This window comes from Cinclus cinclus, chromosome 1, assembly GCF_963662255.1.
Source record: "Cinclus cinclus chromosome 1, bCinCin1.1, whole genome shotgun sequence".
Classification (NCBI taxonomy): domain Eukaryota; kingdom Metazoa; phylum Chordata; class Aves; order Passeriformes; family Cinclidae; genus Cinclus; species Cinclus cinclus.
Window position 1 is genome coordinate 151,906,823 of NC_085046.1, and position 21,579 is coordinate 151,928,401.

Genomic DNA, 21,579 nt, shown 5'->3' on the forward strand with positions numbered 1-21,579 from the left:
GCAGGGCCTGCCCTTGGTTGTGCTTGGAGAACCAAGGCTGGAGCTGGGGCTGCTTCCCCCTCTTCGGGTCTCAGAGGCACCAACCCTTCCCTGGGCCCTTCCTGGAGCTCCAGGGGCATTTCTCACACGTATAAACTTGTCCCTGCACCTGTACGTGTCCTGTGCCTCACCTGTGCACGCAGCACCTGCATCTGGCGGCTCCCAGCTCCTCAGTCTGTGTGTGTGGGAGTGTGACTGCAGCAAACACAGCTGGATTGTCCCTGTCGGATCCTTCAGCCCTAAAATGGGCTCATTTTGGGGTTAGACTGATTGATGTCAGATTTTTGTTTTTTCTCTGTGTGCTTTAATCATTGAGTGAGTAGCAGAGCGAGCTTTGCCAACCAACCTCGTTGTGCTTTGGCTTTTATTTTAAACCTGCCTTTGATGAAGCCTTTGCGGGTGCCACCTTAAAACCCTTAAAAGCTGGTCTTAAAACTCTCTTAACACAGGAGAGACCTGGGAGTGGCAAAGGAAGAGCAGGGAATGTCTCTCGAGGGAGAACACAGAGACAGAAATATTGGCCAGGGCTGGTGGCTGCCAAGGAGAGTGTCAGGAGCTGCCAGGATGGACTGGGCATCAAGGAATCATGGAATGGTTTGGGCAGGATGGAAAAGCCTCTGAGCCCACCTTTGGGTCCAGCATTGCTCATGCACTGCCAAGGCCAGCACAGACCATGTCCCCAAGTGTCCCACACACATCTGTTAAATCCCCCAGGGATGGGCACTCCAGCCCTGCCCGGGGCAGCGGTGCCAGGGTGGAACAGCCCTTTCCAGGAAGGAATTTTCCCAAATATCCAACCTAAACCTCCCCTGAGGCCGTTTCCTCTTCTCCTGTCACTTGTTCTCTGGGATCAGGACCCAACCTCACCTGGCTGTGTCCTGCTGGGGTCCCCCCTGAGCCTTCCTGTCCCCAGGATGTCCTCAGCTCCCCCAGCCCTGGTGGACACTGGGACATGGGGACACCCTGGGATGGAGCTGGAGCCGTGGGAGATGAACAAGACAATTTATTAACAGCAGGACCAGGATGGGACCTCGGCCACGTGGGGAGGGGATGGGGGGGGGGGGGGGGTCTGGGGGTGCCACGGGCAGGGACTGTGGCTCAGGGACTCAGGGAGTGGGGACAGGCAGGTGGCTGTAGTGGCCTGGGGGAATTGCCCAGTCCGGGAATGGGCAGGGCTGGTGGCCTGGGGGGGTCAGGGAGTGCCTCCACATGAGGACAGTGGCTCAGAGCAGGAGGGTGCCACAGGCTCAGGGGGTCTGGGGACAGACAGGGACAGTGGCTCGAGGGGCTCTGGTGGTCACATCCACGTGGGAACGGTGGCTCAGGGGTGTCTGGAGATGCCACAGGCAGGGGCTGTGTTTTGAGGGGGGGTCTGCAGTGCTGCTGGCACTGCCCCTGCCTGCACGGCCAGAGTGGTGACAGGGAGGGGACAGCGTGGTTGGGGACAGGACAGGACAGGACGGGACGGGGGGGGGGGGGGGGTTCCAAAGTGCTTCCAGTCCACGTTCGACGCCAAGGGAGGGGGGAAATATTCACAGCGGGGAGGAGCAGGGGGGGCTGAGGGGGCCACGACAGCCCCGCAGCAGTGAGCCCCCACGGGGCAGGAACCGGGGCCACGGGGGAACCGCGATGAGAACGGAACAAAACCGGCTACGGGGAGGGGATCCCCACGGGAGGGATCCCAACCGGGGTTTTTTTTTTAGGGGGGGGTGGGGGGTGGGGACGGGGGGCTACTCCTTGGCCCTGCCGATGATGGCGAGGATGTAGAGGAAGATGTTGATGATGTCGGTGTAGAGGTTGAGAGCGGCGAAGATGTACTCCTCAGGGCTCAGAGCCAGCTGCTTGTTCCCCAGGATCAGCTGTGTGTCCACTGCCAGGAACTGTGGGACAGGGTGATGTTGGGGGGCAGAAAGCACCTGCAGGTCCCAAACCCCCACCCCAAACCGGCCAGGCACCCCAGGAACTGTGGGGCAGGGTGATGTTTGGGGCAGAAAGTACCTGCAGGTCCCAAACCCCCACCCCAAACCGGCCAGGTACACCAGGAACTGTGGGGCAGGGTGATGTTTGGGGCAGAAAGCACCTGCAGGTCCCAAACCCCCACCCCAAACCAGCCAGGTACACCAAGAACTGTGGGGCAGGGTGATGTTTGGGGCAGAAAGCACCTGCAGGTCCCAAACCCCCACCCCAAACCAGCCAGGTACACCAAGAACTGTGGGGCAGGGTGATGTTTGGGGCAGAAAGTACCTGCAGGTCCCAAACCCCCACCCCAAACCGGCCAGGTACACCAGGAACTGTGGGGCAGGGTGATGTTTGGGGCAGAAAGCACCTGCAGGTCCCAAACCCCCACCCCAAACCGGCCAGGTACACCAGGAACTGTGGGGCAGGGTGATGTTTGGGGCAGAAAGCACCTGCAGGTCCCAAACCCCACCCCAAACCGGCCAGGCACCCCCTGCACCCTCCACCCCAGCCCACATCCTGCGTGTCCTCATGCAGCTGGAGCACCCAGAGGTGCTGGTGGCACTGCCCCCCTATCCCCCTTCAGCAACTGGGGACCTGGGGAGAGGAGCAGGGGACAGAGAGGGACCTGGGATTTTGGGGAGAGAGGCAGGGGACAGAGAGGGATGTGGGAGTTTAGGGGGAGTAACAGGGGACAGAGAGGGGTCTGGGGAGCCCAGGGGACTCACGCAGGTGAAGAGCAGGGCCCCCAGCGAGGCGTAGACGATGTCCATGATGCGGTTCCGGATGAAGATGCAGAGGATGGAGAAGAGGATGAGCACGACGAGGCAGATGACGAGGACACCCCGGCACGAGGTGAAGTCGTACTTGGTCTGTGGGGAGAAGGATTGGGGGGGATCAGACCCCGGTGTGGAGCCCCCAGAGCCAGCAGAGACCTCAGAGGGAGGGGTCACCACCCCGTTGAGACCCCACAGAGGCAGCAGAGAGCTGGGGTCAGGTTGTACACCCTGTCAGGGGTCCAGAGGGCTGAGGAGAGATCAGACAGCCCCCCAGGATTAGCAGGGCATTGTACCCCCAGTGTGGAGCCCCCCAGGCAGGAGCAGGAGCAGCCCTGGCGCTGACCTGCAGGGAGAAGATGACGACGGTGAAGCAGACGACGACGGTGATGCCGACAGCCATGATGACAGCCTCGGTGTCATAGAAGCTGGCGATCATCCCCACCATGTAGGACAGGCTGACGGTCAGGATGGACTGGGAAGGCAAAGGGGGGATCCCATCAAGGCCTGTCTGCCCACCTGGGCACCCCCAAACACGCCATGTGTCCCCTGGCTCAGCATCACCCAAACCTCTGTGTGCCCCTAGCTCGGCATTGCCAAACCTGCCCCATCAACCCCAAACCTGCCCCAGCAACCCCAAACCTGCCCCACCTCCCCCAAACGTGCCCCAGCATCCCTAAACCTGCCCCAGCTCCCCCAAACCTGCCCCAGCTCCTCCAAACCTGCCCCAGCAACCCCAAACCTGCCCCATCTCCCCCAAACCTGCCCAAGCACCCCCAAACCTGCCCCATCATCCCCCAAACCTGCCCCACACCTCTATGGTGCAGCACCCCAAATCTGCCCCCTCATCCTGGCACCCCTCAAACCTTCCATGTGCCCCCTAATTCAGCACCCCCAAATCTCTGTGTGCCCCTGGCTCAGCATTGCCAAACCTGCCCCAGCTCCCCTAAACCTGCCCCAGCATCCCTAAACCTTCCCCAGCTCCCCCAAACCTGCCCCAGCTCCCCCAAACCTGCCCCAGCAACCCCAAACCTGCCCCAGCAACCCCAAACCTGACCCAGCTCCCCTTAACCTGTCCCAGCAACCCCAAATCTGCCCCAGCTCCCCCAAACCTGCCCCAGGTCTCCCAAACCTGCCCCATCATCCCCACCCAGCAGCCCCAATCCTGGCCTAGAACCCCCAAACCTGCCCCAGCTCCCTCCAAACCTGCCCCAGCAACCCCACACCTGCCCCAGGCCTCCCAAACCTGCCCCACCTGCCCCAAACCTGCCCCAGCCCCCCAAATCTGCCCCACACCTCTATGGTGCAGCACCCCAAATCTGCCCCCTCATCCTGGCACCCCTCAAACCTTCCATGTGCCCCCTAATTCAGCACCCCCAAACCTTCCATGTGCCCCTGGCTCAACACCCCCAAACCTTTGTATGCCCCCATCCCAGCCCCCCTGGCCCAGGACCCCCAAACTCATCCCACAGCCCACCAGGGACACGAGGTTCCAGGGGTGCTTGCGGCGGAAGTCTCCGCAGCAGCTGAGGACGATGAGGGAGATGAAGAACACGGCGTAGGACACGTAGTACGTCCACACGTTGCGCTGCACGAAGCCCCGCACGCCTTTGACGAAGGTGAAGACGGTCACGAAGGCGAAGGTGACGGTCAGCTGCAGCGTGAGCACCAGGAACACCTGGGGACAGGGAGGGGGGGTCACAGGGGGGGCCCCCGACGCCCCAGGCCCCACGCCCGGAGCCCCCCCGTGTCCCACCTTGCGGATGAAGGCCTGCCGGATGCTCTTGTCGTCCCAGTGCGACGATGGGAAGTCCTGGTTGTCATAGTAGGAGGGGGGCCCGTCCTCGTGGTAGGTGCTGTGCAGTGGGGCTGTGGAGAGGGAGGAGGGGGACACTGCTCAGGGGGGGTCCCGGGAGATGTGGGGAGTGAAGGTCTGTGACCCCCACCCCCCTCCCCAAAGGCAGGTGTCACAGGTGACACAGCTCTGGGCAGTGTCACCCCTCCCAGGGTTATTCCCGGTGGGCACGGTCCCCAAGATGCCCCCCAGGAGTGAGGACACACTGGGGGGGGCCCTGCTGCTCCACTTGGGCCCCCTGAGTTGCCAGACTCCCCCCCCCAATTGTCTGAAACAGAGACAGTGTTGCAAAAACGGGACCCCTCCCTTTCAAAGGAGCCCCCCACAGGATGCACAAAGCCCCGCGCACCCAGAGCCCCCAGACTCAGACAGGAGCTGGGGAGGGGGTCACACATCCACTGGGGGGGTCCCATCTGGGAGCCAGGAGGGTCACACACCCCATTTGGAGCCCAGGAGGGTCACACATCCCATTTGGAGCTTAGGAGGGGGTCACACACCCCCATTTGGAAGCTGGGAGGGGGTCACACACCCACTGGGCACCGCCGTGTGGGATCCAGGAGGGTCACACACCCCCATTTGGAGCCAGGAGAGTCACACATCCCCATTTAGAGCTTGGGAGGGGGTCACACACCCCCATTTGGAGCCCAGGAGGGTCACACATCCCCATTTGGAGCCCGCCCCCATCCTGCAGTGCACCCCAGATCCCCCCCCCACCCCTGCTCCCAGTACTTACAGTCTTGGTCTCCAGGGACCATGGGCTGGGGCTGGGCATAGGGTGGCTGGGCATAGGGGCCCTGTGGGTAGGGCCCGGGTGGGGGGTACGGCCCGGGGGGGTACGGCCCGGCAGGGGGGTACGGCCCCGGTGGCGGGTACGGCCCCGGGCCCTGTGTGAAACCCGGCTGGGGATAGGGCGTGGGGGCAAACTGGGGCTGGGGGTACGGGGCGACAGGGTAGGGGGGCTGGGGGTAGGCTGGGGGGGCTGTCGGTGGTTGCTGCCCCCCAAAGCCGTCGTTGGTCACCAGGAAACTCTTCTCGTGGGACATGGTGTCCTGCAGGCTGCGGCCGCCTTTGTGCTGTGGAGAGGGACAGGGGGTTAGAGCTGGTGGTGTCACCTCCCCCCGTGGCTGTCACCCACCTCCTTGTCGTCACCACCCCACTGGCAGTGTACCCCTCATCTTCATCACCCCCAGTCAGCAGCCATTACAGCTATCAATGCCTCCTGAGGCCATCAGCCCCTCATGGCTGTCCCCCTACAACCACCATCCTGCCCTCAGAAGCCCCCCATGGCCATCACTCCTCTGTGGCCATCACCCTCTATGGCCATCACCCCCTCATGGCCATCACCCTCCATGGCCATCAACTTCCTGTGGCCATCACCCCCTCCACGGCCATCACCCCTCATGGCCATCACCCTCCATGGCCATCACCCCCTCATGGCCATCACCCCATCTATGGCCATCACCCTCCATGGCCATCACCCTCCATGGCCATCACCCCTCCATGGCCATCACCCCTCCATGGCCATCACCCCATCTATGGCCATCACTCCTCCATGGCCATCACCCCTCCATGGCCATCACCCCTCCATGGCCATCGCCCCTCCATGGCCATCGCCCCTCCATGGCCATCGCCCCTCATGGCCATCACCCCATCTATGGCCATCATCCTCCATGGCCATCACCCCTCATGGCCATCACTCTCCATGGCCATCACCCTCCATGGCCATCACCCCATCTATGGCCATCACCCCATCTATGACCATCACACCTCATGGCCATCACCCTCCATGGCCATCACCCCCCACCCCCTCAACCCTCGGGCAGCCCTGAGTGTCCCTGGCCGGTTCAGCATCGCATTGTGGGGTGGGGGGATTCCGCACTCGGCATACCCCGGGATGCGGGGGTCCCCACCATCCCTCGGGGGATCCCGTCCCGTTCCCCCCATCCTCCCCTGCACCCGCACAAGATGGCGGCGGCGAGGCCGTTTCCATGGCAACACCCCCCCGGGCCAAGGGGCGATGTGCGGGACCGGGCCGCCCGTCGGGGTCTCGGCCACGGCTGCGGCTCGGCGTGCGGGACCGCTCCCCGCACAGGGATTACCGGCAGCGGGGCGGGAGGGGAGAGAACTCCGGCGCCGCTTCACCGCCACCCTGGGCCGACACCGCGATCAGAGGAGTCCTGCCAGGCCCGGAGCCAGGCCCGGCCCCACCGGGGCCGCCCCCGCTGCCGGAGCGCGGTTACAAAACCGAGCGGTGCGGGAGCGGCGGCTGCACCCAATGCGGGGATGGCGGTACCGATACCGATACCCGGACGGTACCGCTGTGCTGGCGGTGCCGCAGCGGCCCCGGCCCGGCCAACGGGCAGGGCCGGCCGGTGGCGCAACCACAGCGGCCGCGTGACGGGCCCGCTCCCCGGGCGGGCGGTGGGACGGAACGGGGGGAGCGGGGGGGGGGCTCGGCCCTGCGGCACCGATACCGGGGGGACGCAGGGGGGTACGGCATGGGAGACACCCCGAACGGGGTCAGGGAACCGCGGGCACCCCGAGAGGGGAGCATGGGGTGCGGGTGGGAGCTCGGGAGAGACCGCAGCACGGATTGCGGGGATGCAGAGGGAGGGGGGCGGTCTCGGTGTGCGAAGGGGGGTCCGCAGCACGGAGTGCGGGGGGGAGATCTCGGTGTGCAAAGGGGGGGGGGGGGCGGGGGGGGTCCGCATCACGGGGTGCGGGGGTGCCCGCAGCACGGCGTGCGGGCGGGTTCTGGGGGCGCAGGGGAGCCGACAGCACGGTGTGCGGGGGGCGCAAGGATGCCCACAAGCCTGCGGGCGGGGTTGCGGGGGTGCAGGTGTTCCCGCATCACGGGGTTGCGGGGGTGCCGCTGCCCCGCTTCCCCCCCCCCCCGCTCCTCGCCGGTTCTCTCCGAGTTCCGTAAGCCGCTTTGCCCTGACGTTCGGTAAAGCCCCGGCGCGGCCTATTTACGGCAGCAGCGAACCTAATCCCCGAGCGCTACCGCGGCGGAGTGGGGGGAGCGGCCGGGAGACCCCCGCCGTACCCGCGGGGTCCGTCCCGCTCGACCCCGCTACCACCCCCCGCCCTCCCCCCCTCCTCGCACCGAACCCCGCGCGCTGCGGAATGCGGCAGCGAGAAGCGACGGAGCGAACCGCTCTCGGGGGCGGCTCCGGGATCCCCGCAGCTCCAGCTCGCCGCCCGCAGCTCCCACTCGAGCCCCGGGCCCGCCGGACCCCCCGAACCCCCCGAGCCCCGCTCACCGGCCGGGCCGAGCTGCGCGGGGTCCGCTGGCTGCGCGCCGGTGGGCGGGGCCTGATGTGGGCGGGGCCTGATGTGGGCAGGGTCACCCGAGCGCAGCGTAGTTCACAGGGGGGCGGGGCTTTGTGTTGGGGGCGGGGCCAGGGGAGCCGCGGGGCAGAGCGTCCCCTGGTGGCGGCAGCGCGCACCCTGCGCGGGTGTCACGCGTGGGGACGGTCACGTGTCCCCGTGTCTGTCACCCTTGGGGCTGCTCCGGGTGTCTATGGCATTCTCGTGTGCCTTGTCACCCGTGGGGCTTTGTCCATGTCCCGTCATAACATTTGGGGTCAGTTCTGTGTGCCCTGGTCACTCGTGGGGCCGGTCACGGGTCCCGAGGTCACACACTTTGGACAGCCACTTGTGCCCCTGTCACCCGGGGGGCTTTGTCCATGTCCCCTCATAACATTTGGGGTCAGTTCTGTGTCCCCTGGTCACTCGTGGGGCCGGTCACGCACAAGGGACAGACACTTCTCCCCCTGTCCCCCGTGGAGCTGGCCCCGTGTCATTCTCAGGGACGGTCCCCTGTCACTCGTGGGGCCTTGTCCGTGTTCCCTCATCACATCTGTGGTCATTTCCGTGCCCCTGGTCACTCGTGGGGCCGGTCACTGGTCCCGAGGTCACACACTTTGGACAGCCAATTGTGCCCCTGTCACTCGTGGAGCTGGCACCATGTTCCCATCTCATTCTCGGGGACAGTGCCGTGTGCTCCTGTCACCCGTGGGGCTTTTTCCGTGTCCCCTCATCACATTTGGGGTCATTTCCGTGTCCCCTGGTCACTCGTGGGGCCGGTCACGGGTCCCGAGATCCCACACGAGGGACAGTCACTTGTCCCCCTGTCACCCGCGGGTCTTTGTCCGTGTCCCCCCACCTTTCTCCAAGGTGTGCTCACCTGTCCCCGTGTCCCCCGTGGGGTCCCTCCCGTGTCTCCACCCCTGCCCCGCCCCTCCTGCCCTCCCCTTCCCGTTTTGGTCCCGTTTCGGTTTCGGTTCTTGGCCGGGGCGGAGCCGCGCGGTGCCCGGTGCGTGGGAGGGGGGGACCCGCCGGGGGGCGTGGGGGGACCCGCCGGGGCTGTGGGGTCCCCACGGTGCTGGAAAGGTCCGTGGAGATCGGGGGGGAGGGGGGGGTCAGGTCCTGCCCTGGGGCTTGGGGAGGGAGGAGCACGGACCTGGGATTTGGGGAGGGGATTTGGGGTCACTCCTTGGGGGGGGATCCTCGGTGCCAACCCCAAATGTGTGGGTGCCCCAGGATGGCAGGGGGGGTGCTGGAGGTTCAGGGGGTCCCCCCCGACGCCCCCGAGGAGCTGCTGGTCCTGTACTTCGAGAGCCGGCGGCGGTCGGGGGGGGGGCCCGTGCAGAGCTGCCAGCGCCTTGGCCCCCTCCTCTTCCTCACCTTCGAGGACCCCCAAGGTAAGCGTGGGCAGGGAGGCGTGTCCCAGTTCCAAGTGGGAGCGCTGGGATGGGGTGTGTGACTGTCCCAGTTCCAAGTGGGAGCTCTGGGATTGTGTTTGGAGATCCCAGTTCCAGCTGGGAGCGCTGGGATGGGGTGGGGGGAGAGGGCACAGTCACAACGAGGAGCACTGGGATGGGATTTTGAGGTCTCACTCCCACTGGGAACACTGGGATGAGATTTAGAGTTCCAAGTCCACTGGGATGGGCTGTGGGGTTCCCAGTACCAACTGGGAGCACTGGGATTGTGTGTGGAGCTCCCAGCCCCACTGGGATGGGATTGGGGTTTCCAGTCATAGTGGGATCACTGGGATGGGATTTTGGGGTCTCAGCCCCACTGAGAGCACTGGAATGAGATTTTGGGGTTCCCAGTCCCACTGAGAGCACTGGAATGAGATTTTGGGGTCTCAGTTCCACTGGGAGCACTGAGATAGGATTTTGAGGTTCCCAGTCCCACTGGGATGGGATTTTGGGGTTCCCAGTCCCAACTGAGAGCACTGGGATAGGATTTTGGGGTTTCCACTCCCACTGGGAGCACCTGGATGGGGTGTGTGGAACTTCCAGCACCACTGGGATGGGATTTTGGGGTTTCAGTCTGTGCTGGTTTTACCACCAGCCCACAGTCCCACTGGGAGCACTGGTATGGGATTTGGGGGTTCCGAGTCCCAACTGAGGGCACTGAAATGAGATTTTGGGGTCTCAGTCCCACTGGGAGCACTGGGATGTGGTGTGGACGATCCCAGTCCCACTGGGATGTGATTTTGGGGTTCCCAGTCCTAGCTGGGAGCACTGGGATGGGGTGTGTGGAGATCCCAATCCCACATGGGAGCACTGGGGTGGGATTTGGGGTCCCAGGGGGTTTGAGGCTGTGCTGGCTGAGTCCCCAGTGACCCCAGTTTCCCTCCCCAGACGCACAGAATGTGCTGGCCCACGGCAGCCACCGGCTTGGGGGGGCCGAGCTGGGGGTGCGCCCGGCCCCCCCCTGGGACCCCACCCACCTGCTGCTGCACAGCCTCGATCCCAAAAACCCCCCCGAGAACCTGGACGTACCCCTGGAGACCCTTCTGGGGGTCCCCCCTGGCACTGCCACCCTGTGCCAGGGCCCTGTGCCAGGCTGGAGCCTGCTGCACCTGCAGGAGCCCCTCACCCCCCCAGGTGGGATTGGGGGCCATGGGGGGGACGCGGGAGGGGATTGGGATGTTGGGGGATATTGGGGTGGGGATGTTTGGGGGTGGGATTGGTATTTTGGGGGTGGGATGGGGATGTGGGGGTGGGATTGGGATGTTGGGGGATATTGGGGTGGGCATGTTTGGGGGTGGGATTGGTATTTTGGGGGTGGGATTGGGATGTGGGGGTGGGATTGTGATGGTGGGGGTGGAATTGGGATGTTGGGGGTGAGATGGGGATGTTGGGGGATATTGGGGTGGGGATGTTTGAGGGTGGGATTGGGATTTTGGGGGAGGGATGGGATGTGGGGGTGGAATTGGGATGTTGGGGGATATTGGGTTGGGGATGTTTGGGGTGGGATTGGGATGTGGGGGTTGGGATTGGAATGTTTGGGGTGGGATGGGGATGTTGGGAGTGGGATGGGGATGTGGGGGTGGTATTAGGATGGTGTGGGCTTGGGGTGTTCGGGTGGGATGGGGATGTTTGGGGTTGGGATGGGGATCTTTTGGTTGGGATGGGGATGTTGGGAGTGGGATGGGGATGTTGAGGGTGGGATGGGGATATTGGGATGGGGATGTTGGGGTGGGATGGGGATGCCGGGGGTGGGGGTGTGGAGAGCAAAGGTGATGGGATGGAGCTGCCAGGGGCTTTGGGGGGCAGCAGGGTGGGGTTGGGGTGTCATGATCAGGCTGCTGAGGGGTGGGGATGACCGTGGTACCAAGGGTTGGGATTACTGGGGGGGATTGATGAGCCTGGGGGGTGTCTGGGAACACCAGGGTGGCATTTCGGGGCGCGGGGGCGGTGGCACGGGCCGTGGGGTTGGCGACGTGCGCGGTGCCAGCGCCGCCCGTCCCGCAGAGCTGGCGTCGGCGGAGCAGCGTGCGCGGCAGCAGGGGCTGGCGCTGCTGCGGGTCCCACAGAGCCCCTCGGTGCTGGTGCGGGCACCGGGTCCGGTTCCGAGCCGGGACCTGCTCGAGCTCTACTTCGAGAACCGGCGCAGCGGAGGCGGCCGCGTCAGGGACGTGAGGCCGCTGCCAGGTGGGCGCGGGACCGTCGTCACCTTCCAGGAGCCGGCAGGTGAGCGGGAAGCCCCGCTGGTGCCAGGGGACCGCGGGGAGCTGCCCTGGGCCACCGGCTGCCCGTCCGTTTGTCCCTCCGCAGCCGCAGAGCGGGTGCTGCAGAGGCCACACCGGCTGCAGGACGCGGTGCTGGAGCTCGTCCCCCACTACCCCTTCCTGGAGCCGCTGCAGGGGAGCACGGACCTGCCCCTGGACACTGTCCCCACTCTGGACAGGGCCCGTTCTCCTGACACGGAGCTCCTGCTGCTCACGGAGCCCTCGCCGGACGCAGATTGCCCGCCGGACACAGCCCCCAGCGTGGCACGCGCGAACGCCCCGCCGAGCGCGGCCGCCGCAGCGCAGCTGCCGGCGGCGCCGACGTCGCGCCCGGTGCCAGGGCAGCCGTCAGCCGTCGTCCCCAGTAGGGACAAGGACACTGAGGGGTTCGGGACCGCGCCCAGCCAGGCCCAGCACCCGGGGCCTGTGTCCGTGGGGGTCCCGGACTCGATGTTGGCTGTGCTGGTGCAGGACGAGGTGCTGGTGCCGGCGGAGCCGGGAGCTCTGCGGTACCTGCAGCAGCACCACCAGGACGTGCTCGGCAGCATCCCCGAAGTGTCCCTGCTGCTGCTGGAGGGGGAGGACATCTCTGGGTTCCGGGTGAGCTGCAGGCAGCGGTGTGGGAAGGTGTGGGCAGGTACAGGCAGCAGTGCAGGGAGGTAAAGGCAAGTGCAGGGAGGTACAGGCAGGTACAGGCAGGTGTGAGCAGGTGCAGGCAGGTGTGAGCAGGTACAGGCAGGTGTGGGCAGCTACTAACAGGTACAGGAAGGGGTGTGGGCAGGAGCAGGCAGCAGTGCAGGGAGGTAGAGGCAGCTGTGAGCAGGTACAGGTAGGTACAGGCAGGTGGTAGGTACAGGCAGGTGTGAACAGGTGCAGGCAGGGGCTTGTGCTGTGCCCCCACCTCCCTGTGGTCACTCCACATCCTGGTACCAGCCCCACGCTGCTGCCCACACTGCCTGCAGGTGAGCGGGGAGCTGGGCAGGCACTGACACCCAGGTGCTGACCCTTCGACCATCTGCCAACAGGTGAGTGGGGAGCCAGGCAAGTGCCAGGCAGTGGCGGATTTCCTGCAGAGCCTGCTGGACTCGGTGGCCTCGCACCCCACAACGCTGCGCTTCCCTGGTGTTGCTCGCTTCCTGCGGGACCTGGCCGGGCAGAGCCTCCTCCAGCAGCTGGAGAGCCGCTTCCAGTGTGTCATCCAGCTGGAAGGTGAACCCTGGAATCCTCCAGATCCCCAGGTTAGCCTTATGGGGAGGGGTCTGGCAAGCAGGTGCCGTTGTGCTGGTCCCTGCTGTGGTGGTGATGCCGCCCCTCCATCCCCACAGCTGGAGCTGGAGGAGCTGCTGCCCCCAAGCAGCCACGGGGACTCCCGGTCACACTCCTGGCACCGGGACCTTCCCGAGGGCAACAACACCGCTGCTGACAATGGTGATGATGATGATGGCTTTCATTCCAACGCAGGTGAGGGGCGAGGGTGCCACAGCGGGGTGAGGGTGCTGGTCGTCGTGGCGGGGTCTCACGGTCGACACCGCACTGCTCCCGCAGAGGAGATCAAGGAGGTGATGGCAGCGCTGCACCCGAGCAACGCCGGCGGCCGTGGCAGCCCCGAGCCGTGGCCTGGCACCGTCCCCGACGGCGAGTGGGACCCCAAGGATGAGATCCCTGGTGAGGACGGTGCCAGGGATCTGCTGTCGGACACTAGGGTGGAGGAGGAGGTGCAGATGGCCCTGGCCATCCAGTACTCCATGGACAACACGTGGTGCGAGGAGCAGGACCTGGCGCGTGCCACCGCTCTGTCCCTGCGCTCCTACAGCCGGGAGCAGCGGCAGGAGCAGGCCCAGGAGGACGCCGGGCTGCTGGCCGCGCTGGAAGCCTCGCTGGAGGAGGCGCTGCAGGCGGCAGACGCGGCGTGCGCGACGGTGTTCTGCTCCTTGGAGCAGGACGCCTCGACGGTGCAGCAGGAGCTGGAGCGGGCGCTGGCGGGGAAGCTGCGGGCGCGGGAGGTGGCGAGCGAGCGGCTGCGGGCGCTACCGGCCGCCGGGCGCTGTGCGCTGACCCTGCTGCGACGCCGGCACGCCGTGCATGTCGTCCTGCGCGGCGACACCGCCACGCTGCACGGCTTCGCCGACTACGTGGGCCCTGCCGCCCGAGACCTCGCATCGCTGCTGCAACGTCTGCCACAGTCGGGGCACGGTGCCACCGCTGCCACCACCACCGCGCATTGGGTGCGCTGGGACCCCTCTGGCACCGCTGTCCCCTACGCCCCCGAGGCGGCGGCGCTGCTGGAGCGGGCCTGGTCGCACCAGGAGCGCCGGCTGGATCTGGTGCTGGACGGGCGACCCTTCACCGTGGATTTGGAGCGCATGGAGGAGTTCGACATCGGCAGCGCCCGTGCCGTGCCCGTCTGCCGCAGCCAGCCCCCGCTGGACAGCACCTGCTGCCCGCTCGGTGCGTGCGGGTGCCGCGGGGTCGGTCCTGTCCCTCGCCATGCCCACGCTCACCAGGGCTTTGCCCGGCAGGGCCAGAGGTGCTTGGGCTGGAGGAGGAGGTGAGGCTGATGGCGCTGGCTGAGGACTCGGAGGAGTTCTGTGACACGGTGCAGCATTTCTGCGGGACGCTGGAGGAGCTGCACAGCCAGCTCAGCGTCGTGCAGGTGGGTCTGGGCACGTGGGACTCCTGAGGACTGCCTGTGGCAAAGCAGTGACCTAGAGGTGCCCAGCAGGTGCAGAAGCTGATCCATCCAGTGCTGTACAAGCAGTACCAGCTGAAGAAAGGCAGCGTGAAGCGTGCCTGTGCCGCCGGCACCGCCGTGGAGCGCGTCCTCTTCCATGGCACCACCAAGGCCTCCAGCCGTGAGATCTGCCTGCATGGCTTCAACCGCAGCTTCTGTGGCAAGAACGGTGAGCGCCGGGCACGGGTGGGGTGAGCACTTGGTGCCCGTGGTGCGGGAACGGTGCTGAGGGAGGCGTGATGCCATCAGTGCAGGAATGGCGCCGTTGGCATGGGAATGGGGTGCTGAAGGGAGTGGGGTGTCATTGGGTACAGGGTGACCATGTGGGCCTGGTGCTGGCCGCATGGGATCAGGGCACTGAGGGCCATTGGTGTGGGAAGGGGGTGCCAAGGTGGGAACGGTGCCATCAGCACAGGAATGGGCTGGTCACGGGTGCACAGTGCCCTCAGTGTGGGGATGGGGTGATCATGGGACAGGGGTGCCAATGTGGGCACGGTACCCTCAGGGTGGGAATGGAGTGATGATGTGGGCACAGTGACATTTGTACAGGAATGGGGTGAAGATGGGTGCGTGGGAATGGGGTGCAACGTGGGCACAGTGCTCTCAGTGTGGGAGTGGGGTGTTGAGGTGGGCACAGTGCCCTCAGCACAGGAATGGCATGCCAGGGTGGGAACGGTGCCCTCGATGTGGGAACAGCATGATGGTGGGAACACCATGGGAATGTGGTGCCAGGGTGGGCATGGTGCCATCATCACAGGAATGGGGTGATGATGGGTTCATGGGAATGGGGTGCAAGGTGGGCACAGTGCCCTTGGTGTGGGAACGGGGTGGTGAGGTGAGCACAGTTCTGTTTGATCATGCGTTCATGGGAAGGGGGTGCCAATGTGGGCACGGTGCCCTTGGTGTGGAGTGGGATGATGAGGTGGGCACAATGACATTTGCACAGGAAGGGGGTGATCGTGGGTTCATGAGAATGGGGTGCAAGGTGGGCACAGTGCCATCAGTATGGGAATTGTGTGGTGAGGTGAGCACAGTGCCATTTGATCGTGGGTTCATGGGAATGGGGTGCCTATGTGGGCACAGTGCCCTCGGTGTGGGAATGGGGCGATGATGGGTTCACAGTGCCATCAGCACAGGAAGGGGGTGATGATGGGTTCATGGGAAGGGGGTGCCAAGGTGGGCACGGTGCCCTCGCTGTGGAGAGCGCTGCCCTTGTGGCCCGGGGGTGCCGATCTAGGCCCGCTGCCCCTGTGCCCAGCTGATGCCCACCTCACAGCCACCCTCTACGGCCTCGGCGTGTACTTCGCGGCGCGTTCGGCCGTCTCGGCGCGGGACCGGTACTCGCCGCCCAGCGCCGACGGCACCAAGTTCATCTTCATGGCCAAGGTGCTGACCGGGGAGTTCACGGCCGGGAGGCCGGGGCTGAGGGCACCCCCACTGCGAGAGGGCTCCGGGGTCCCCCAGCGCTTCCACAGCGTCGTGGACGACACCCGGCAACCCGAAATCTTCGTCATCTTCAACGACACCCAGGCCTACCCGCAGTACCTCATCACCTGCCGCAGCCTCCACGGGGGCCCCCTCTGAGCCCCCCAGCAGCGCCTCGGCTCCAAGGACCCCCTTTTATCCCCCCTTTTTATCCCTCCTTTTTATTCCCCCTTTTATCCCCCTGGCGTCCCCTGGCACCGGTGCCATCGTGGGGGTTACGGTGTCGGGCCCTGCCATCGGGACTTGGTGTGCCAGGGAGGTTCCTGCCCTGCCCAGGAGCTCAGAGTGGGGGGATCCTCACTTGGGGACACTCCTGGGCACCCTTGTGCCAGGGCAGGAGGTGGAAAGGAGGACTTGGGGTCACCTGTGTGACACCAGTGAAATTTGGAATAAAATTTCGAATAAAATTGGAATAAATTGAAGCCGTGGCTCTGTGGAGCATGGCTGGGATTGAGGTGGGGATGTTCCAATCCCAAATGGGAGCATTGGAATGAGGAGGATGTCTTAGTCCCAACTGGGATCACTGGGGATTGGGGTGGATGGGATGTTCCAATCCCAACTGGGATCACTGGGGATTGGAGTGGATAGGGTGCCAAACCCAACTGGGATCGCTGGGATTGGGGTCAGGCAGCTGCATGTGGGTGCTGTGTCCCCCTATGAGGTGGCTGTGCTGGGTGGTGGCTCTGGGCCACCCCAGGGCTGGACCCAGCCACTCCCGCACCTCTTCCTGCTCCCTGCACCTCTTCCTGCTCCCCACCTGCTCCCTCCACCCTTCCTACCTGTACCCTGCTCCACACCTGCTCCCCACCTGCTCCCTGCCTCCTCCGTACCTGCATCCTCCTCCCTCCCTCCTCCCTGCCTGCTCCACTGTCCCACCGCACCCCCGAGCTGTGCCGGGGGGTCCCCAGGTGCCCACCCTGTGTGTGCGGGCACAGCCCCCGCCTTGGGCAGTGCTGGGGGCACAGCTGCCCACCTGGTCAGACCCTCCAGCAGGCAGTGACGGGGGCGGGGAGGCAGAGGCGCACGCCCTCCCCTCCGTGCCCGCGCTGCCCACTGACATACCCCAGGTCACAGCTGGGCGAGCGCGGGGCCAGGGGTGACACCCGCGCCACTTTGGGGGACCCCACACGGGGTGGGCACGGGTGTGACACCAGCGGCCCCGGCCCCGCGGGCTCGGGCGGTGCCAGGGCTGGCGGCGGCGTGTGCCAGCCCCGCTGACGTGTGCCAGCGCTGGGATCCCGGCGGGCATCGTGCCAGCCCCGCGCACGTGGCGCCAGCCCCGCTCCCCACGGGTGGAGGTGAGAGCCGAGGTGGAACGGGGGTGCAGGGGGTGCAGGAGGGGGTCCTGGCCACAATCCCACCCCCTCTGCAGAGTCCGGTGCCCCGCGCCCCGCGGGTGCCCCGGGCAGGGAGTGCCCGGCGCCGCCGGTGCCAAGCGAGCCGGACCTTTGTCCCCTGACGCCGAGGGGCCCGCGGGGCCCAGCGCCGCTGAAAAGGGCTCTTTGTCCGGCTCTGGCCGGGGGATTCGCTCCCTGCTCCCGTGCCGGCACCGGCACATGACCGCGGCGAGAGCTGCTGCGCCAGCACCGGATCCGGACGGACGGAGCGAGCGGCAGCCCCGGTACGGCCGCAGCGAGAGCGGGTGGGGGGGGGTCTGAGCTTTAGCCCCGGTCACGGCAGGTGCCACGGTGGGCACCGGGTGTCCTGTCGAGCCGGGAGATGTCCCCGACCTCTGCGAGGTCTTCGGTGGTCTTTGCGCCCCGCAGGGTGGGTGCGATTGTGCCGGGGTTGCTGCCGGGGTCGGTTTGGCACTCGATGGCCCCGGTGCGGCGGGGCTGGGGGTCGGGAGATGCCAGGCCAGCAACTGGATGTGGCGGGGGGCACCGGGAGTCTTTGAAACCCCCCCCATTGCGCGTGTGTGCACGACTGTGTTCGGCTCACAGCGCTGCTCGCCCCGGGCGTGCCTGCACACGCGTGCCCACCTGTGTCCGCACCCAGGTGTGCACACTCACCTGGGCGCTCCGCACACGCCTGTCCTCCTCTCCGGCTCCCGGTACCGGCTCTGGTTCCCGGCACCAGCTCCTGTTCCTGCTACCAGGTCCAGTTCTGGACACCGGTTCCGGTTCCCGGCACCAGCTCTGGATCAACACACCGGCTCCGCTTCCCAGCACTGGTCCCGGGCACCAGTCCCAGTTGCCGGCCCTGACTCCAGCCCCAGCCGCACAGGGGATCCCAGGATCCCTGAATCCCCACCCTCCCCAGCCCCATGGGGGATCCCAGGATCCCTGGATCCCCATCCTCCCCATCCTCCAGACCAGCCGTTCCTCCTGCCCTGCTGGTGGCTGGAGCCGTGCTCTGCTCCCCGGCCATGAGAGGCTGGTGGCCTGGCAGGGTGTGAGCACCACGCCAGAGCCGCACCAGAGCTACACCAGGACCGTGCCAGGGCCGTGCCAGGGCTGTGCCAGGGCTGTGCCAGGACCGTGCCAGGGCCTTGCCAGGTCTGTGCCAGGGCTGTGCCAAGACCGTGCCAGGGCCGTGCCAGGTCCGTGCCAGGGCTCCCATCTTATTTTTCCGCCACCGTGCTCCCCTGGGCTCTGAATGGGGCAGCCGGCCGTGACCCGTGCCACCAAGAAACCGTGAAACAGTGAAATAGTGAAATCATGAAACCGTGCTGCTTCCTGAGCCGCTGTGAGTGTGCCGGTGCTGTGCCGGTGCTGTGCCGATGCTGTGCCGGTGTTCTGCCGATGCTGTGCCGGTGCTGTGCCCACAGCAGCGCCCAGCCGGGGCGGGGAGCTCCGAGCGGCTGCGGGATTTCCCTGCGGGAGCGCGGGGCGGGCCCAGTTTCAGTGGGAGCGCTGGGCGGGGTTCACCCTCTCCACACTGGTTGCAGTGGTGACGATTAACCCTCTGCATATTTGGTGTAGTGGTCACAGTTACTCTCTCTGTACTGGAAGTACTGGGTGTACTGGTCAGTTAACCCCTGCCTGCTGGGTGTACTGGGAGCACTGGTCAGGGTTAACCCTCTCCATATAGGATATACTGGGGAGAGTTAATCTTCTCTGTACTGGTTGTACCGGGAAGGGTTAACCTTCTCCGTACGGAGTGTACTGGTGAGCGCTGGTCACAGTTAACCCGTGCCGTGCTGGCTGCACTGGGAACGCTGGTCAGGGTTACCCCCGGTGCTGGGTGTACTGGGAGCACTGGTCAGGGTTAACCCGTGCCGTGCTGGCTATACTGGGAGCACTGGTCAGGGTTAATCCTCCCCTCGCCGGGTGCGCGGGGGTGCCTCTCCCGCGGGGTGGGCCGGGTGTGGAGGGTGGGGCGGTGAGATAAGGCACCCCCCCGCCGCCCGCCCCCCGCCCCGCCCCTGCCGCGAAGCCGGAGCCGGTGCCGGTGCGGGCGGAGCCCGCGGGGCCATTTTCCCCCGGAGCCCCCTCGGTACCGGTACCGGTGCTTCCCCCGGTGCCGCATCCCCTCCGGAACCCTCCCGGTGCCGGTGCCGTTTCCCCAAACCTCCCCCGCCCCCCGGTCATGCCCCCCTGTCGCGTCTTGGCGGACATCGTGGCGCTCGGTGAGTCCCCGCGGGTGGAACCTGCAGTCCCCCGTGGAGCCGGGAGCGGCGTGGGATGGGATGGGATGGGATGGGATGGGATGGGATGGGATGGGATGGGATGGGATGGGATGGGATGGGGGGGTTTGGAGGATGCTGCGGGGATGCCGCAGGGCTGGGGGGTGGGGGGGGGGCGCGGGCTGCAGGAGCCGTGGGGGCTGCGGCGTGCAGGGGTGGATGCGGGAGGGCTCTGCCGGGGGTGCGAGGGGTGTTTAGGTGCTGAGACCCCCGAGTCTGGGGACGGGGGGGGTCCCTATGGGTGTCGCTGTGGTGGGGGGAGGCGGGGTGTGGGGGCTGCTCGGGGAACGTGGGCGATGGAGCCGGTGACTCAGGCTTGGCACCGCGCTATGCCCCACGCCCGCCCCTCGCCTGCTCCCCCACACCAGCCCCACGCCCACCCCCCAGGTGCCACCCCACTGCCGGGGGTGCCTGTGGGTCTGGGGGTGCTGGCGATGCTGGTCACGCCGGGGTCTCTGGATGCCGAGAGGTCCGGGCCGGGTGATGCCGGCGCCAGTGGTGCCGGTCCCGGTGATGTTGGCGATGCCGGCGGTTCCGAGCGCCGGGCCCGGTGGTGCCGGTGGCTTTCCCGGGTTCGGAGCTTCTGCAAATGGCGCCTCGGCCGCGGCAAACGCCCGGTGCTGCCGGCTCCTGGGGGAACGAGCCCGAGCCGGTGCCAGGGCTGCGGTGGCGCCGGGGCGGAGGTGGGATCGCGGAGGTGTCGGGATCGCGGAGGATCGGGATGCTGGGGGCTGGATCACGGAGATGCCGGGCTAGCGGAGGCAGCAGGATGGCGGAGGTGTCGGGATGGCGGGGGCGGGATCACGGGGGTGCCGGGATGATGGAGGCGGGATGGCGGAGGTGCCGGGATGGAGAGGGCAGAGATATCGGGATCACGGAGTCATCCCCGCCGCTACCGGTACCCTCCGCCCCGCTCCCCTGGGACCATTCCCGGTACCGAGATGCTGCAGCCGGCACCGACCCTGCTCGGACACGGAGCCGGCCTGAGCGCTGCCCCGCTGCCGGTGCGGTCATGTCCTGCACGGCTTCGGTCTGGTTGTTCTGCCCGTGCGCGCCTCGGCTGCGGGGTCCCACGGGCGAGTTCCCGGTGCCGGACTCGCCATCGCCACGGCAGCCTCGTGGGGACCGTGTCCCGAGCGACACCGCCCTGCACGCTTCCCCGGGGCTGTCCCGAGGGTTTCCGGTACCTCCGTGATTCTGCCGTGTGCTGCGGTCCCGGTGCTCGGTGTCCCTGGCACCGTCTCTTATGCCGCAGGAGCCGGGGTCGGCGGTGCCGGGGATTCTTGAAGTGAGGAAGAGAGCAGTGGGGATACCGGGGGTCCCCAGTGCCGGGGGTCCCTGAAGTGAGGAGGAGGCGACACCGGGGTTCCTGGTGCTCCGGTACCGGGGGTCCCTGAAGCGAGGAGGAAGGACGTGGCCATGCCGGGGGTTCCTTGGTGCCCCGGTACCAGGGATCCTGAAGTGGGAAGGAAGGAGGTGGTGATGCCGGGGTGGGGGCGGATTCCCGGTTCCCCGGTACTGGGGGTTCCCAGCGTACGAAGGCGATGGTTCCGGTACCGGGGGTCCCTGACGCCGTCCCTCTGTCGCAGGAGTCGGGATCGGCGGCGATGGCGGAGGAGAGCTCGAGCGGCAGCAGCGGCTCGCCTGGCGCCGGGGACACGCTGCCCTGGAACCTGGGCAAGCACCAGCGCTCCCAGCGTGCCAAGGCGGCCGCGAGCAATGGGACGGTGCTGGACCCCGCCGAGAGAGCCGTCATCCGCATCGCAGGTACGGCCGGGGGGTCGGGATGTGACAGGGGAACCGGGCCGTGACTGGGGAACCGGGCCGTGTCTGGTGGGCTCGGCATGAGCCGGGGGGTGGGGGGGCTCGGGGGTGTCCGGGGGTCTGGAACGTGACCCCGGGGACTCAGGATAGAGGGATCGGCGGTGGCTGGAGCCGCGTGGGGCGATGCCGTGGGAGTCCCACATGGGCCGGGGGGTGGCCCACCGCTGGAAGCTGCTCCGAGGTCGAGGAAGTGGAGCCGTGCCGAGCCGTGCCGTCCCCATACGGCTTCCAGCGCGTCCCCATAAAATGCTCAGCGTT

General features: G+C 66.5%; 2 protein-coding genes across 2 annotated transcripts; one reads left to right on the forward strand and one right to left on the reverse strand.

Annotated features, from left to right (window-relative positions):
- Positions 1–1,076: 1,076 nt before the first annotated feature.
- On the reverse strand, positions 1,077–7,933 carry GRINA (glutamate ionotropic receptor NMDA type subunit associated protein 1). Its single transcript, XM_062492594.1, has 7 exons — positions 7,890–7,933; positions 5,360–5,699; positions 4,528–4,640; positions 4,249–4,449; positions 3,118–3,246; positions 2,724–2,867; positions 1,077–1,919 (listed from the first exon to the last, which is right to left on the reverse strand). The coding sequence occupies exons 2-7, from the start codon at positions 5,667–5,669 to the stop codon at positions 1,770–1,772; spliced, it is 1,047 nt and encodes a 348-aa protein (XP_062348578.1). The 5' UTR covers positions 5,670–5,699; positions 7,890–7,933; the 3' UTR covers positions 1,077–1,769.
- A 969-nt stretch (positions 7,934–8,902) lies between these two features.
- Positions 8,903–16,270, forward strand: PARP10 (poly(ADP-ribose) polymerase family member 10). Its single transcript, XM_062515291.1, has 11 exons — positions 8,903–8,944; positions 9,172–9,332; positions 10,281–10,570; positions 11,315–11,615; positions 11,700–12,253; positions 12,679–12,891; positions 12,979–13,114; positions 13,199–14,101; positions 14,173–14,306; positions 14,376–14,553; positions 15,661–16,270. The coding sequence occupies exons 2-11, from the start codon at positions 9,173–9,175 to the stop codon at positions 15,966–15,968; spliced, it is 3,177 nt and encodes a 1,058-aa protein (XP_062371275.1). The 5' UTR covers positions 8,903–8,944; position 9,172; the 3' UTR covers positions 15,969–16,270.
- The last annotated feature ends 5,309 nt before the right edge of the window (positions 16,271–21,579 follow it).